The sequence below is a fragment of the Tachyglossus aculeatus genome, chromosome 17, assembly GCF_015852505.1.
Source record: "Tachyglossus aculeatus isolate mTacAcu1 chromosome 17, mTacAcu1.pri, whole genome shotgun sequence".
In the NCBI taxonomy this organism is placed as follows: domain Eukaryota; kingdom Metazoa; phylum Chordata; class Mammalia; order Monotremata; family Tachyglossidae; genus Tachyglossus; species Tachyglossus aculeatus.
In genome coordinates this window covers 38,943,783-38,961,047 of record NC_052082.1, presented here as the reverse complement: position 1 = coordinate 38,961,047, position 17,265 = coordinate 38,943,783, and the positions used below count along the sequence as shown (strand labels likewise).

Sequence of the window (17,265 nt, the reverse complement as noted above, 5' to 3'; positions counted from 1 at the left end):
TTGAGAGAGGAACATGACCAATTCAAACAAATGCAAAGAGCTAAACACACTCACCCTTCTGTAAAGGGGAGAATTGAGCTCATTATCATCATTGTTATGCCTAGCCCACAGCAGTTTGCTGTGAGGTTCTCCAATTTCCTTGTTCCTCATACTAATCCCCAGTCCTGAGCCCTTCCATCTTTTCATTCATTCAGTCATATTTATTGAGCACTTACTGTGTGCAGAGCACTGAACCCTTGGGAAAGTACAATACTGCAATAGAGAGACAATCCCAGCTCATAGCTCAGTCTAGCAGGGGGAGACAGACATCAATACAAGATAAAAAGACATTAAAATAAATAAATAAAATTATTGATATATACATAAACAAGGGGGGGGGGGGAGCGTGGAGCAAAGGGAACAAGTCAAGATGACTTGGAAGGGAGTGGGAGATGAGGAAAACAGGGGATTAGTCTGGGAAGGACTCTTGGAGGAGATGTACCTTCAGAAGGCTTAACAGGCGGATAGAGTAATTGTCTGGCCTCCCAAGCTCTCTCCAACAGCCTGTTTTCTACCAACATCCAAACACAGTGGTCCTTCAGTGTCACCCAGCAGGGCCCACCTTAATGAATTGTCTCTGTGATATGGTCCCACTTACTCCTCCAGCATTTTTCCCTGTGTTCCTGTGAGCCAGTTCCCAGTGAGTCCATAGAATGGTTCTACTATATCCAGTTCCCTTTCTCCAGGTAAAGACAAGCCAAAGCAAGTTCCATTTCAAAAAACATTTTTATTATTTTTTGTTCTTATTCACACACAGCCCCAGCCACAACTTAATTGCACTGAATTTTAGTCCATGTCCCCAGCAGGCCAGACAAAGAGAATGAATGCCATCCTCCAGTGGAGAAAGGATCTCACCAGAGAACTCCGGCAGAGACTCAGGGCTCCAGAACAGTCACATTTTTCTTGCAAATCCAGTAGCGAAAAGAGGAACAATTTTCAGTAGCAAATGAATTCTTTCCCTTGAAAGAGACACACTCCATTTGTGTCTGGTACTTAGCCTCTGATACCCTGCAAAGAGGAGAGAATAAATGACACTTCATCTTCTAGTGGATTGTGAACTGGGAAAGACCTGTTCTGTCATTGGAGGATCTGTGTATGGGGCAGGGCCAGGCCTTCCATCAAATTGGTTTGGGAAAAAGGGAGAGATGGGATCGGAAAGAGCCCAATCTGCCCTTTCTCCTACAGAGACCCTGTGATGATCAAGCCAAGCTAGTCTCACACCTGGAGATAAGGAAAAAGGTCAGAAGCACCAGGAAAGGAAGTTAGTCAATTACTCCTGGGTACTCCCTATGATGTCAATCACTTATCTGATGGCATCATCTGGAACTCAGCCAATGGCAAGAGAAGATTAGGGACAATCTCTGATCTCCCATCCTCGTGTCTCTCTCCACTTCAATCCATACTTCATGCTGCTGCCCGGATTATCTTTGTCCAGAAACGCTCTGGACATATTACTCCCCTCCTCAAAAATCTCCAGTGGCTACCAATCAATCTGCGCATCAGGCAGAAACTCCTCACCCTGGGCTTCAAGGCTCTCCATCACCTCGCCCCCTCCTACCTCACCTCCCTTCTCTCCTTCTACTGCCCAGCCCGCAACCTCCGCTCCTCCACCGCTAATCTCCTCACTGTACCTTGTTCTCGCCTGTCCCGCCATCGACCCCCGGCCCACGTCATCCCCCGGGCCTGGAATGCCCTCCCTCTGCCCATCCGCCAAGCTAGCTCTCTTCCTCCCTTCAAGGCCCTACTGAGAGCTCACCTCCTCCAGGAGGCCTTCCCAGACTGAGCCCCTTCTTTCCTCTCCCCCTCGTCCCCCTCTCCATCCCCCCGTCTTACCTCCTTCCCTTCCCCACAGCACCTGTATATATGTATATATGGTTGTACATATTTATTACTCTATTTATTTATTTATTTATTTATTTATTTTACTTGTACATTTCTTTCCTACTTATTTTATTTTGTTGGTATGTTTGGTTCTGTTCTCTGTCTCCCCCTTTTAGACTGTGAGCCCACTGTTGGGTAGGGACTGTCTCTATGTGATGCCAATTTGTACTTCCCAAGCGCTTAGTACAGTGCTCTGCACATAGTAAGCGCTCAATAAATATGATTGATTGATTGATTGATTGATTGACAAGGAGGAAGGGACAATTTAGTTGGGTAAGAAGCCCTTGGACACCTTAGCTAGAATGTTAGAAGGGTCAGGATTCAGCATGTTCTCTTCTTCGGGCCCAGAATATTAAGACATATGAAAGGTATATTCAGTAGCAATGGATTACTTTTGGCAAATACCACTTCACAACTATAAATAACATGTTTTAACTGCCAAATAAAAGAAAACATTCTGGATGCCTCCATGAGTTAAACCGGGGCTCTTATTGATTACATCATAGTGAGGTAGAGAGATATTTATTTATGTTAATGTCTGTCTCCCCCTCTAGACTGTAAACTCTTTGTGGTCAGGAAATGTGTCTGCTAACTCTGTTGCATAGTACTCCCCTAAACACTTAGTACTATGCTCTGCATAAGGTAAGTGCTCAGTAAATACCAGTGATTGAGAGACATGTAGATCACAGCATCTATTTGATAACCAAATAGATGCTCTCAACTCCACCCTCTCTACTCAACTCAACTCACTCGTTCTCCTGTCCCTACGTCATTCATTCATTCATTCATTCAATCGTATTTATTAAGCACTTACTGTATGCAGAGCACTGTACTAAGCGCTTGGGAAGTACAAGTTGGCAACATATAGAGATGGTCCCTACCCTACAACAGGCTCACAGTCTAGAGGGGGGAGACAGACAACAAAACAAAACATGTGGACAGGTGCTAAGTCATCATAATAAATCGAAGTAAAGCTAGATGCACATCATTAACAAAATCAATAGAATAGTAAATATGTACAAGTAAAATGAATAGAGTAATAAATCGGTACAAACATATATACAAGTGCTGTGGGGAGGGGAAGGAGGTAGGGCGGGGGGAGGGGGAGGGGAAAGAGAGTGCTCAGTCTGGGAAGGCCTTCTGGAGGAGGTGAGCTCTTATTAGGGCTTTGAAGGGAGGAAGAGAGCTAGCTTGGCGGATGTGCGGAGGAAGGGCATTCCAGGCCAGGGGGAGGACGTGTGCCGGGAGTCGACGGCGGGACAGACGAGAACGAGGCACAGTGAGGAGGTTAACCGCAGAGGAGCAGAGGGTGCAGGCTGGGCTGTAGAAAGAAAGAAGGGAGGTGAGGTAGGAGGGGGCAAGGTGATGGAGAGCCTTGAAGCCGAGCATGAGGAGTTTTTGCCTGATGCGTAGGTTGACTGGTAGCCACTGGAGATTTTTGAGGAGGGGATTAACATGCCCAGAGCATTCTGCACAAAGATGATCCGGGCAGCAGCTTGAAGTATAGACTGAAGCTGTTCTCACACCTCCAATCCACAGCCCTTGATCACCTCCACTGTCCACCTCCTTCGCTCTTATGCCCTATTGAAGGCTCACCAGCTCCAGGAGGCCTTCCCAGATTAAACCCCCCTTTTTTCCTCAGCTCCCCCTCCCCCTCCATTGCCCTGACTCAATCTCTTTGCTCTACCTCCCTGCCCCAGAGCACTTGTATATATATATGTACATATCTACTATTCTGTTTACTTATAATCAATCCCTGTTAACTTGTTTTAATGAGTATGTATCTACAATTCTATTTATTTATATTGATGCTAGTGATGCCTGTTTACTTGTTTTGAAGTCTGTCTCCCCCATTCTAGACTGTGAGCCCATTGTGGGCAGGGATTGTCTCTCTTTGTTGCTGAATTGTACTTTCCAAGCACTTAGCATAGTAGTTTTCACACAGTAAGTGCCCAATAAACGCAACTGAATAACACCCACACACAGCCACCAAGCAAGGAGCAGAATGCTGGATGGACTGTGGTCTCATATACTTCAAACTCAAATTCTCCTTAGAATTATTGTGTTAAACCTGGCCTCCAAACTGCCTGCTTCATTGCAAATGAAAGATCTACTTCCTGTGAAAGGTTGATTGCCCCAGAAGTATCTTAGGACACTCAGAAACCCAGACTTTAGGAAATCATTTGATACTATTAGTATATCTGTGCTCTGGAATTTCCTAAGCAAATTTGGCAGCTCTGAAAAGTTCCACATGACTATGATATTATCTCATGATAATGATCACAACTCAGGTCAGAGCCAAGTATTCCCTGTTTGATCCATTTCCCATTGCCTCTGCAGAAAATCAAGGATGTGTAGTGGGCCTCTGATCCAGTTCAATTTATTCTATACAACCCTGCTGGAGGATGCACCAAGAGACCTGGATCCAGATGTTGGAATATACTCCCACACCTCTGGGAAAATCTTCCAACTCTCCAGTCTGCACATCATCCAAACTCCTAAAAACATTAATTCGAGAATTCTTGTATACAGATGACTGAGCCCTAGAGGCCCACATCCAAGAAGGCATGCAAATGATTGTAAACTACTTCACTGAATCACTCAGGTGTTATGGGATGAAACTAGGTCAAAAAAGCACCAAGCTGGTGTATCATTATGAACCAGGGAAGCCATGCACACAGTCAACTAGGCAACAAAGAGCTAGACACTGTCACAGAATTCTGTTTCTTAGGTAGCCTAGTGCCCAACGATGCAATGATAAATAAGGAAACCAAATCAAGAAGACAGCCCATCCTCTGGGGAATTGTCAGACCAGACTAAAGGTCTACAAAGCTGTAATGATATCCAACCTTCTCTATGACTGTGAGACCTGGATGCCACACAGGCACCACATTCGACTCTTTGAGCATCTCCATCAGTGTCATTTATGAACCATACTCCATATCAAATGGCAAGACAAGATGACGAGCAATGAAATTCTGGAATGTAGACAGTCTCCTAGCACTGAAGAGCTCTGCTCACTTTAACACAGCCACACTGGGTGCAACATGTAAGGAGAATGAGAGAGAACAGGATACTGAAGCAACTGTTGTATGGTGAGATGGAATTGGGAAACTAAAAGCAACAAAAACTAGAAGAACAAAAGAAATATCATTATTGGATCAGAGCAGTGGCTCATCCAGCCCAGTAATCTTCCTCCAGCAATACCAGCAGGATACTGGGAAGATTGCGATGGTTGTCCACCTCGACCTCTAACCTTATGATTACAGATGGAGGATCTAATACCTCTAGATTTCCTCATATAGAGGCACAGTAAGTAAGTTGGCATTAGAGAAACAAAGTACGCAAGTTGCAATAAGAATGTCTCATCCATCCATGTCTCATCCATGAAGTCAGGATTTAATAGTGTTTCCAGGAGAAGCTACATAACGTTGACCTACATTACAAAGACTGAAGAAGAGGATGAGGAGAAGAATAAGAAGGAGAAACCAGGTGGAGCAGGATAGGTGGGACAGAGTAGAGGAGAAAGGAAGCAAGGATAAAGAAAAGGAGAATGGGAAATGGTTGCGGTACTGAATGAGGGGAATAGAGAGAACTGCTTTACTTTAAGTGACAAATACACAGTGGAGAGTAGGAAATGTTGGGTCTCAACTGGGAGGTGACAAGGAAAAACAGTAGGCCATCCTGGGGTAATTGTGACTAGGGACAGCAACAGTGTTCCCAGTGCTCTGAGCAGATGGAGGTTTGACCATGGCAGTCTCAGATTTGTTTGCTGACCAATCCCTGTAGACCATGTTCCTCCCTGGCCCTCTGCTTCCTTTCATCAGTAACCTCTGGGAAGGAGTCAGGGAAGCAGTATTGCTTCCCCAGATTATCGCAGAGTAGAGAATGAGGTTGAAAGCCTCTTTACCTCATAGAACACAATCCAACCACCCTCTGGGTTATAATTTGTTCCCACCTCTTCTTGCCCATGCTTAGGCCCAGGAAGCCACTTGCTGGTCCTTTTCAGCCCTGCCCTCAATCCAGAGGCAGCCCAAAGAGGAGGCAGAAGTAGGAAGGTCTGGGTCCAGTTGAACTGGGACTTGGATGTGTAAATGGAAACTGGAAATTTCATTACTGAAATGCTCACTGTGCATGTTCTTCTGCACTGCCTGAGTCAGTGGAATTTCCCAGACCTGTGATGGGGCCCACCTGTATCTGGAGAATCCAGGGTCACCCAGCCACATCCACCGTCTCTGGGTCGTGTTATACTTGTACCCGATCCAGAAATACTCATCTCTCGGCCTCATCTCATGGACCCTGCCCTGTGGAGTCAATGGAAATGGACTGAGTCCTGACAGTCCCTCGGCCAGCACTCCTTCCCCACCCCCACACAGCCCGGGTTTGTCACCAATCAGCTCTAAGCTCTCCAGGAAGGAGATCAGGCCAAACCTCTATCCAAGCTTGCCCTCTGCAAGGATGAAGTCCCTCTGGGTTGCCGGCCAAAATGGGGTAGTCACAGCTAAGGGACCCCAATTGATTCTGGGTTCAATGGGAGATTTTTTCAAATGTGTGGGTCTCTGGGTTCTCCCACAATTCTCACCGCTTCAGCCTCATCCTCCAGGACCAGGAGCTGGGATTTCCTGTTGGCACAGTTTCTGGCACTGGTCTCCTGGCTCTGCTTCCTTCTTGAGAAGTAGTAACACCTGCTGTTGCTCAGCTGCCACTCCAGAGGACAAAGCTCACACACAGTACCTGGTGGAAGGAAAGATGGTTGGGATGGCATCCTTGGCTTCTACACTGGGAAACAAAAAAATTGAACCTCTAGTATTCAGGGATTTGTTGTAGTGAGGATTTTTCTATCAAGGAAATAACAAGCTGAATGTCCTAATTTTAGAGACATGGGGAAGTTGCCCCCTCCCCATCCCCTCCTCAGTTATACCTACCATAAAGCCTTCATTGACATCAAGAATAATTTTGTCAGTCCTCCCCAGTATCCTCCATGGAGGTGGGGAATCCAATAGAGTCATCAAGAAAGAAGCCAGAGAGTGGCATGTGGCAGGTTAAGAAACTCAGAACTAGGAATAAGGCTGGGAGACCTCCACCAGACTCAGGGAGAGGAGCAATCTCCATGCTTCCTGAACTTCTTCTCTACACTCCTTGCCTCTTCCCCAGTAAGCAGAGTCCATAGGGAGTGAGCAGAGCCCATGGGGAGTCAGAAGACCCCATGGGCATTGAACAAAGCCTATGAAGAGTAAGCACAGCTTACAATATAATAATTAATAATGATTATGGTATTTCTTAAGCACTTACTATGTGGCATGCACTGTTCTAAGCACGGGGGTTGATAGAAGGTAATCAGGTTGTCCCTAATTAGGCTCACAATCTTAATCCCCATTTTACAGATGAGGCAACTGAGACACAGAGAAGTCAAGTGATAATTGTTTTCCCAAGGTCACACAGCAGACAAGTGGTGGAGCTGGGATTAGAACCCACGTGCTCTGATTCCCAAGTAAGTCATGGTACTTCTCTGAATAAGAGAAGTTAGAGAAGACCATGGGGAGTGGGCTTGTACTGTATACTGGAGTAGCAGATCTTTGTTTGCCCTGATCTGTGCCCCTCTACCATCCTTGACAATCCACTTATCCTCGACAAGGTGGAGTTGAGATTTCCCAAAACATCAGGATGAACAGATCTCTTCTGCTTCAAGGAAGATCTCACAGAGCTACTCCCTTCCCGGTTCTCTCCATCATGGCCAGGAGCATCCACTTGGTTTCTGGGTAACTCTTCACAACATTTGACCATCTCTCCTCACCATTTTGCTCAGTGCACAGCTCCTCCTTCAGAGTTGCAAGTCTTGTTGAGTTCTCTGCCTTTAAGACCGGATTTTTCTCACAATTTGACTCATGGGCTAAAATAATTAAACATGAGAGAAATGTAGAATCAATCAATCAGTGGTATTGAGTGATGACTGTGTACAGAGCACTGTACTAAGTGCTTTGGAGAGTACAAAACAACAGAGATGGTAGACATGTTCCCTGTCCACAAAGTGCTTCCAAGCTGGAAGGGGAGAGAATGAATAGAAAGATGAGAAAGTGTCATTTCCCTCACTTGGGTTGTGCCCTCTGAGTATGTATTGAGCAGGATGTGGACCATGGAGATATTGGGGAGGAGGGTTTCCCAGATGGCAATGAATGGGAGGTTTGGATCCCAACTGCCTCAATGCTCCTCTAAGCTGTGAAACCTTCGTCCCTGGATGAGAGCTAGTTGATCCATGGACAGAAGGGCTTATGGAGGGCATCCAGTTCATGGCTCCATGGACTCATAGGTCTGGTTCAGGGTGGACATGCACAAACACAATATGGACATGTGTTATGGGCTTCTCCTCCAGGCAGAGGAAGAACGTCTGCACTGGAATCTCTTGAAAATGGGGAATATCCAGGGAGGAGGGAGAGGAGGGTAGAATAGCATATAACTTCCATCCTTCACTGTCCTACTAACTCCATTCACAGCAACTTCTAGCTCAGCTCTTGCCCTTCTCTACTCCGGATGGATGGACAACCTCTAAAGTCATAGGTCCAGGCTGGTGTCACCGTTTTTAAAGAATGAGGAAAGTGAGTCATAGGGATCATTAAGTCAATCAGTGGGATTTATTGAGTGCTTACTGTGTAAGGAGTACTGTACTAAATTTTTGGGAAAGTACAATACAATCGAGTCAGAACGTACAATTCCTACCCTCTAGAAATTTACAGTCTACAAGGGGAGACAGACTCTAAAACAGACCAGGTATTGGGGAAATAACAGAGTAGTACAGATGACTCAGAAAGACCCCTACAATAGTGGTGGAGAAGTTGTCATATAGAAATTCGCTATTATTATCACTATTATTATATTTGTTAAGTGTTTACTATGTGTTGAGCATTGGTCTTGGTACATATGGAGGTTTTCAGTGCAGGGCTGCTGGGAATGGGAGAATGAGGGTTCTGATACTGAGGAGAGGAGAGAGGAGGGAGCATGTTTCAAGCATTGGGAAGTTGAAGTAGAGATGAAACTAGCATGCCAGTTTCCCAGGGGCAGAGACAGGGACATAGTAAGGCCCTAGTGGGCCCAGGGAAGTCACCCCAAAAAACTTCCAAGGTAATTTTTAATCTAGAGGGAGGAGTAGCTGGGTCTTGGGTCAGGGTCTTGTGAGCTGCTTGGCCTACCTGAGAACTGTGGGGATTTTGAGATCCCTAAGGGAAGAGAAAAAAGGAAAGCCCAGGATGAAATAGAGACAGCCAGAAAAAAATGGCACAACCCAATGTAAAGTCCAGAAGAAAATCTGTGCATTTAGAATCAATCAAAATTTCCCTACATGGGATGCCTCAGGTTTTATCTAGTGGAACACTAATCCTTCTTGGAATTTGGGAGGTGACGAGAAACAAATTACTGACCTTTCCTCTGCAGCTCACAAAGTTGAACAAAGAATCAAGTTCCATTCCAGATTTGGGTGGGTAAAACCAACTGGTAGTTGACAGTGTTTTCTTGGGTTTCCCCTCCCACTTACAACCCATTTCATCCAAAAGGGGCCCGGGATTATTCATTCTGAAGACCTGAAGGACCTCCGTATTTGCATTCCAGGTTGGGAAGGATACCACAAAATTTCCTGACTCTGACATGTAAAGGGGTAAATTGTGTTCAAATTCAGCACTAAGTCAGGCTGAAGCACTCACCTTTCAGGATCAAATAGAGAACTGTACCCAGCAGAGTGAGGACAGCAATCCCCAGGAGGAGGATGATGACTGTGTGGCAGCAAGAACACCAAGACCTGGGACCTAAAATAGAGAAAGAACAAGACTGGCTCCCTCAGTCATATGGACTCCATCCAGGAGAAGAAGTGTGGCTTAGTGGAAAGAGCATGAGCTTGGGAGTCAGAGGAAGTGGGTTCTAATCCTGGTTCTGTCATTTGTCTGCTGTGTGACCTTGTGCAAGCTGCTTAACTTCTCTGTACCTCAGTTACCTAAGCTGCAAAACGGGGATTAAGATTGTGAGCCCCACATGGGACAACCTGATTACCTAGTATCTAACCCAGCTTTTAGAACAGTGCTTGGCACATAGTAAATGCTCAACAAATACCATAACTATTAATATCATTATTATTATCCTAAGCTTGACCAATTGTCCCACTTAGGACAGAATGGACACAAAGTCTTCCCCTGGTCCTGCCATCCAGAAGGAACAGGTGGAACAAAAAAAAAACCCTCTGCTTTCAACTGTGGCAATCATGGCAACAGCAGAACAAGGAGACCATGAGTGTAAGAAGAAAGGCATCCTTTTAGCACAGCCACAGCTCACCACCTCTTACTGCCCAGAGTTATTTCCGCAGAAGCAGGAAGCTACCAGGAGCAGCAGCAGTAACAGCAGCAGCAGCAATAGCAGCAGCAGTAGTAGCAGCGACCTTAGGGGTTGAATCTCATATCTTCTCCTGTGCCTGCATCTCTGTTCCTGCATTTTTGACTAAGTGAGTACAATGTCCATGTGTGTGAGTGTGTGTTTGCATGTGGCTGATCAATCAATTGTATTTAGTGTGCATTTACTGTGTGAAGAGCACTTGCATTAAGCACTTGGGAGAGTCCAAAATAACAGTTAATAGACATGCTCCCTATCCACAAGACTGTGAGCCCCATGTGGGACAGGAACTGTGTCTGATCTGAATAATTTGTAAGTATCCCAGCACTTAGAACAATATATGACACTCATTAAGTGCTTAACAAATACTATTAAAAAAGAGCTTGCAGTCTAGAGGGTAAGACAGATATGGAAATACATTACAGATATGTACCTAAGTGCTGTAGGGCTAAGACTGGGGTAGTCATCAACTGCTTAAAGAGTAAAAATTCAAGTGCAAAGGTGATGAAGAAGGAAGAACGAGTAGGGGAAATGAGTGATTAGTCAAGGAAAGCTTCTTGAAGGAGATATGATTTTAATAAGGTTTTGAAGGTGAGGAGAGGGGTGGTCTGTAGGGTATGAAGGGGGAGGGAGCTCCAGGCCAGAAACAGGATGTGGGCAAGAGGTTGGTAGCAAGATAGACGAGACTGAGGTACATTGCATAGGTTTGTGTAAGAGGTGTTAGTAAAGTGAGCATGGTGGGTTGTAGTAGGAAATCAGTGAAGAAAGATAGGAGGGGGCAAGGTGATTGAGAGCTTTAAAGCCAATGGTAGGAAGTTTCTATTTGATATGGCGGTGGATGGGCTATTAATGAAGATTTTTTGAGGAGCGGGGAAGATGTGAATTGAATGATTCTTCAGAAAAATTATCTGAGCAGCAGGGTGAAGTATGGATTGGCAGAGATGTCAGAGGGGAGGCCAAAGCAGTAGTTAAAATGGGAGTTGATAAGTGCCTGGACCATCAAAGTAGCAGTTTGGTTGGAGAAGAAAGGGCAAGTTCTAGAGATGTGAAGGTAGAACTGACAGGATTTGGTGACTGACTGAATATTTCAGTAGAAAGAGAAAGAAGAGTCAAGGATAATGCTAAAGTTGTGGGCTTGTAAGACAGAGAGGATGTTGGTGTTTTCTGTAGTGAAGGGAAAGTTTGGAACAGGAGAGGCTTTGGTTGGGAGGATGAGGTGTTCTGTTTAGGGAACGTTAAGTTCAGAGCACTGGAGGAACACCAAATAGAGCTGTCCTGAAGGCAGGAGGAAATGCAAGATCGCAGAGACACAGCAAAGCCTAGTGGATAGAGCACAGACCTGGAAATCAGGAGGACCTCGGTTCTAATACCAGCTCTGCCACATGTCTGCTGTGTGACCCTGGACAAATCATTTTACTTCTTAATGCCTCAGTTACCTGATTTGTAAAGTGGGGTTTAAGACTATGATCCCAGTGTGGGACAGGGACTGCATCCATCCCAATTACCTTGTAGCCGCCTCAGCACTTAGTATAGTGCCTGGCACATAGTAGATGCTTAACAAATACCTTGATTATTATCATTATTATTATTATTATTATTATTAAAGGAGAGAGAACAGGGCTGCAGAGGTAGAATTAAGAATCATCCAACAATAGTTGTTGAAGCCATAGGAGTGAATGCATTCTCCAAGGGAGAGAATAGAAGGGGACCTAGAACTGAGCCCTGAGACACCCTCACAGTTAGAGGGGAGGAACCTTCAAAAGACTGAGAAAGAGCAACTGGAATGATAGGAGAACCAGTAGACAGTGTCAGCGAAGCCAAAGGTAGATAGCATTTCCAGGATAAGGAGGTGGTCCACAGTGTCTAGGGCAGTAGATAGAGAAGCAGCATGGCCTGAGGGAAAGAATACAGGCCTGGGAGTCAGAGGACCTGGATTCTTACTCTGGATCTGCCACTTACCTGTTATGTGATCTCTTGTGTACAGGGACTGTGTCCAACCTGATTACCTTTGATCTACCCCAGAGCTTAGAGCAGTGCCTGGCACAGAGTAAGCACTTGAACTGGTATCATTTAAAAAAAATCAAAAAAGAATTGGGTCAAGTAGAAGCCATTGGATTTGGCATGAAGATCGCTGATGATTTTACGGTGGGCCATTTCCCGGGAGTGAAGGGGGATAAAGTCAGATTTCAGTGGGTTGAGAAGAGAGTTGGAAGAGAGAAATGGAAGGTGGGAGATAGGGTGACAATTGAAGGAAGCCACTGGGCCAAGAGAGGTTTTTTTTTTTAGGATGGGGTTATATGGATATATTTGAAAACAGTGGGAAAGGAGCTATTAGAAAGTGAGCAGTTGAAGATGGCGACCAGGAAGGCAAGAAAGGAGGGGGCATTTGTTACCACATTAATGCAAGCACTTATTTTATCCTACCTTCATTATTGTATCAGCCTCCTTGCTGTCCTCCCTACCTCCTGTCTCTTTCCACTCCAGTCCATACTCCATCCTGATGCCCGAATCATCTTCCTTCAAAAACATTCAGACCATGTTTCCCCCACTCCTCAAGAAGCTCCAGTGGCTGTCCATCCACCTCCACATCAAGCAAAAACTCCTCACCATTGACTTTAAAGCACTTAAACCATCTTGGGCCCTCCTGCCTCACCTCACTGCTCTCCTACTACAACCCAGCCCATACACTTCATTCCTCTGGTGCTAACCTTCTCACTGTACCTCGATCTCATCTTTCTTGCTGCAGACCTCTCGCCCACATCCTACCTCTGGCCTAGAACGCCCTCCCTCCTCATATCAGACAGGCAATTCATCTCCCCCATTTCAAAACCTTATTGGCGGTACTTCTCTTCCAGGAAGACTTCCCTGACTAAGCACGCTTCTCCACTTCTCCCACTCCCTTCTGAGCCACTCATACTTGCTCCTACATTCATCCTCTCTCCCTTCCCCTTCCCCATATATATATATATATATATATATATATATATATATATTTGTTTATTTATTCATTTATTTATATTAATGTCTGTCTCCTCTTCTAGACTATGAGCCTGTTGTGGGCAGGAATGTGTTTGATGTTATATTGTACTTTCCCAAGTGCTTAGTGTAATGTTTTGTAATAATAACAATAATAATAATAATAATAATAATAACAATGGTATTTGTTAAGTGCTTACTATGTGCAAAGCACTGTTCTAAGTGCTGGGGTGGATACAAGGTGATCAGGTTGTATCACCTGACTGTGGGGCTCACAGTCATAATCCCCATTTTACAGATGAGGTAACTGAGGCACAGAGAAGTTAAGTGCCTTGCCCAAGGTCACACAGCTGACAAGTGGTGGAGTCAGATTCAAACCCATGACCTCTGATTCCCAAGCTTGTTCTCTTTCCACTGAGCCATGTTGCTTCTCCAAATTGCTCAATAAATGTGATTATCATTATTATTATTATAAGGTGAGAAGGATAGGTAAGAAACACAGGTGGAGTGGGTAGAATCTGAGAAGAAGTGGGAGAGCTCCAACAGAGATACTGCTAGGAAGGCTGAGGAAGTCAAAGAGGGTGCATGAGTAGAAAGGGCCTGGAGAAGAGCAGGGGAGATATTAGAGTAACCCTACCTTATAATTTCCATTGTATTGATGAAGTACCTGGCAAGGTTATTAAGGATAATAGATGGGTGGTCAAAGGGGCAGGGGTCATGAGGAGAGAGTCAAAGTTTAAAACAGCTCTAAAGGACAATGGACATGGGAATCAACAAGAAAGGGAAAATATTGTGCCAGGCAGAGGAGAGGGAAGAATTAAAACAAAAGATGATGACTTTGAGATGGTTGGGGTCAGTATGATATCTGGATTTATGCCAGCAATGCTCAACAGCAAGCACACAAGAGCAGAAGGGCACCATGGAGTTGATCCAGGTCATGTGAAATCATTCATTCATTCAATCACATTTACTGAGTGCTTACTGTGTGCAGAGCACTGTACAAAGCGCTTGGAAAGTACAAATTGGCAACATATAGAGACGGTCCCTATCCAACAATGGGCTCACAGTTTAGAAAGGGGGAGACAGATGACAACATGAAAACAAGAAGACAGGTGTCAATACCATCAGAATAAATAGAATTATAGCTATAGTCACATCATTAATAAGATAAATAGAATAATAAATTTGTACACATATACACAAGGGCTCTGGGGCAGGGAAGGGAGAAGAGCAGAGGGAGGGAGTAGGGGTAATGGGGAGGGGAGGAGGAGCAGAGGAAAAGGGGGGCTCAGTCTGGGAAGGTCTCCTGGAGGAGGTGAGCTCGAAGTAGGGCTTTGAAGTGGGGAAGCGAGCTAGTTTGGCAGATGTGAGGAGGAAGGGCATTCTAGACCAGAGGTAGGACATGGGCCAGGGGTAGATGGCAGGACAGGAGAGAATGAGGCACAGTGAGGAGGTTAGCGAGAGAGGAGTGGAGTGTGCGGGTTGGGCTGTATAAGCAGAGAAGGGAAGTGAGGTAAGAGGGGGCGAGGTGATGGAGAGCTCTGAAGCCAATAGTGAGGAGTTTTGCTTCATATGGGTTGATAGGCAATTACTGGAGGCTTATGGAAGAACACAAAGAATCCAGTAAAAGGGAAATAGCTTACTTTGCTCACTGCTTTTCCGTGGGCTGGAACTGATTGTTACATTTTTTCTGGGTGCAGTTCTCATTGCTGATCTCCAAAGGTTTGGCATTATAAGGTCACAGAGAGGCCAATTGTAGAAAACAAAGGAGTCAAAACGGAAATAAATTAAAATATGTTGAATCAGCTCACATTTGTTATTTCTACAGCAGCCGTGTGGGGCAGACATCCATCTCATATGCTCCAAGCTCACACTATCTATGGAACCATTTCATCAAACCACCCAACCAGCCGAACATGAAGCTCCTGGAGAATGAAGATATCTGCAAGGAGCTCAGCACCAATATCACAATAACCCTGCTGAATTTGTAAAACTTAGTTCAATCAATCAATAGTATGTATTAAGCGCTTACTATGTGCAGAGCACCGTAGTAAGTGCTTGGGAGAGTACAATACAACAGAATAGTGGACACGTTTCCTGCCACTAACAAGTTTACAATCTAGCGGGGAAGGTAAACATTTATATAAATATGACAATAAGTGGGTAATTCTCCTTGATCCTTTTTCCAGGTACCTGTCAAGTCATTAAGGCATCAAGTCTTTAGGCATGGTGGCCAAGTGAAGTCACTGTTAGAACCCAAGGGAAATTTTGTCTCTGAATTAAAATTATGATCACATCAATCAATCAGTCAATCAATCAATCAATCAATCAATCATATTTATTGAGCGCTTACTGTGTGCAGAGCACTGTACTAAGCACTTGGGAAGTACAAGTTGGCAACATATAGAGACGGTCCCTACCCAACAGTGGGCTCACAGTCTAGAAGGGGGAGACAGAGAGCAAAACAAAACATATTAACAAAATAAAATAAATAGAATAGATATGTATAAGTAAAATAAATAGAGTAATAAATATGTTCAAACATATATGCATATATACAGGTGCTGTGGGGAACGGAAGGAAGTAAGGCAGGAGGGAAGGAGAGGGGGAGGAGGGGGAGAGGAAGGAAGGGGCTCAGTCTGGGAAAGGCCTCCTGGAGGAGGTGAGCTCTCAGTAGGGCCTTGAAGGGAGGAAGAGAGCTAGCTTGGCGGATGTGGGGAAGGAGGGCATTCCAGGCCTGGGGGATGACGTGGGCCGGGGGTCAATGGCAGGACAGGCGAGAACGAGGCAAGGTGAGGGGATTAGCGGCAGAGGAGCAGAGGGTGCAGGGTGGGCTGTAGAAGGAGAGAAGGGAGGTGAGGTAGGTGGGGCCGAGGTGATGGAGAGCCTTGAAGCTGAGGGTGAGGAGTTTCTGCCTGATGCGTAGGTTGATTGGTAGCCACTGGAGATTTTTGAGGAGGGAAGTAACATGCCCAGAGCATTTCTGGACAAAGGCAATCTGGGCAGTGGCATGAAGTATGGATTGAAGTGGGGAGAGACAAGAGGATGGGAGATCGGAGAGGAGGCTGATACAGTAGTCCAGATGGGATAGGATGAGAGCTTGAACGAGCAGGGTAGTGGTTTGGATGGAGAGGAAAGGGCGGATCTTGGCAATGTTGCGGAGCTGAGACCTGCAGGTTTTGGTGACGGCTTGGATGTGAGGGGTGAACGAGAGAGTGGAGTCAAGGATGACATCAAGTTTGTGGGCTTGTGAGATGGGAAGGATGGTAGTGCCATCAACAGTGATGGGAAAGTCAGGGAGAGGGCAGGGTTTGGGAGGGAAGACAAGGAGTTCAGTCTTGGACATGTAGAGTTTTAGGTGGCAGGCAGACATCCAGGTGGATGCTGAATATCACTGAACTAGAGCTGAAGTTAATAACTTCTCTAAATTCAACTTCAGCCAAGGCAGATGTGGAATTAAGGACTCCCACCAGAACCAATGGATCAGACTGTATAGGCCCCAGAGGTCATGAGTGAACTACATACATTCATTCATTCATTCATTCATTCATTCAATCATGCTTAGAACAGTGCTTGGCACATAATAAGCACTTTATGAATGCCATCATTTTTATTTATTGAGCACTTACAGTGTGCAAGGCAATGACCTAAGCACTTCAGAGAGTACAGTAATAATAATAATAATAATGATGGCATGGCATTTATTAAGCACTTACTATGTGCAAAGCACTGTTCTAAGCGCTTGGGTGGTTACAAGGTGATCAGATTGTCCCACGGTGGGCTCACAGTCTTAATCCCCATTTTACATATGAGGTAACTGAAGCACAGAGAAGTTAAGTGACTTGCCCAAAGTCACATAGCTGACAGTTGGCAGAGCCAGGATTTGAACCCATGCCCTCTGACTCCAAAGCCTGGGCTCTTTCCACTGAGCCACAATGCTTCTCCACTAAACAGTACACCAATAAACAGACACATTCCCTATCCACAATGAGCTCATGTCCC

At 45.2% G+C, this 17,265-nt stretch overlaps 1 protein-coding gene across 1 annotated transcript; it reads right to left on the bottom strand.

Moving 5' to 3' along the window:
* Window positions 1-914: 914 nt before the first annotated feature.
* On the bottom strand, window positions 915-15,120 carry LOC119938968 (killer cell lectin-like receptor subfamily F member 1). Its single transcript, XM_038758734.1, has 6 exons — window positions 14,907-15,120; window positions 9,612-9,713; window positions 7,715-7,810; window positions 6,503-6,654; window positions 6,112-6,224; window positions 915-1,047 (listed from the first exon to the last, which is right to left on the bottom strand). Exons 1-6 carry the CDS (start codon window positions 15,118-15,120, stop codon window positions 915-917), a joined length of 810 nt encoding a protein of 269 aa, XP_038614662.1.
* Between the last annotated feature and the right edge of the window lie 2,145 nt (window positions 15,121-17,265).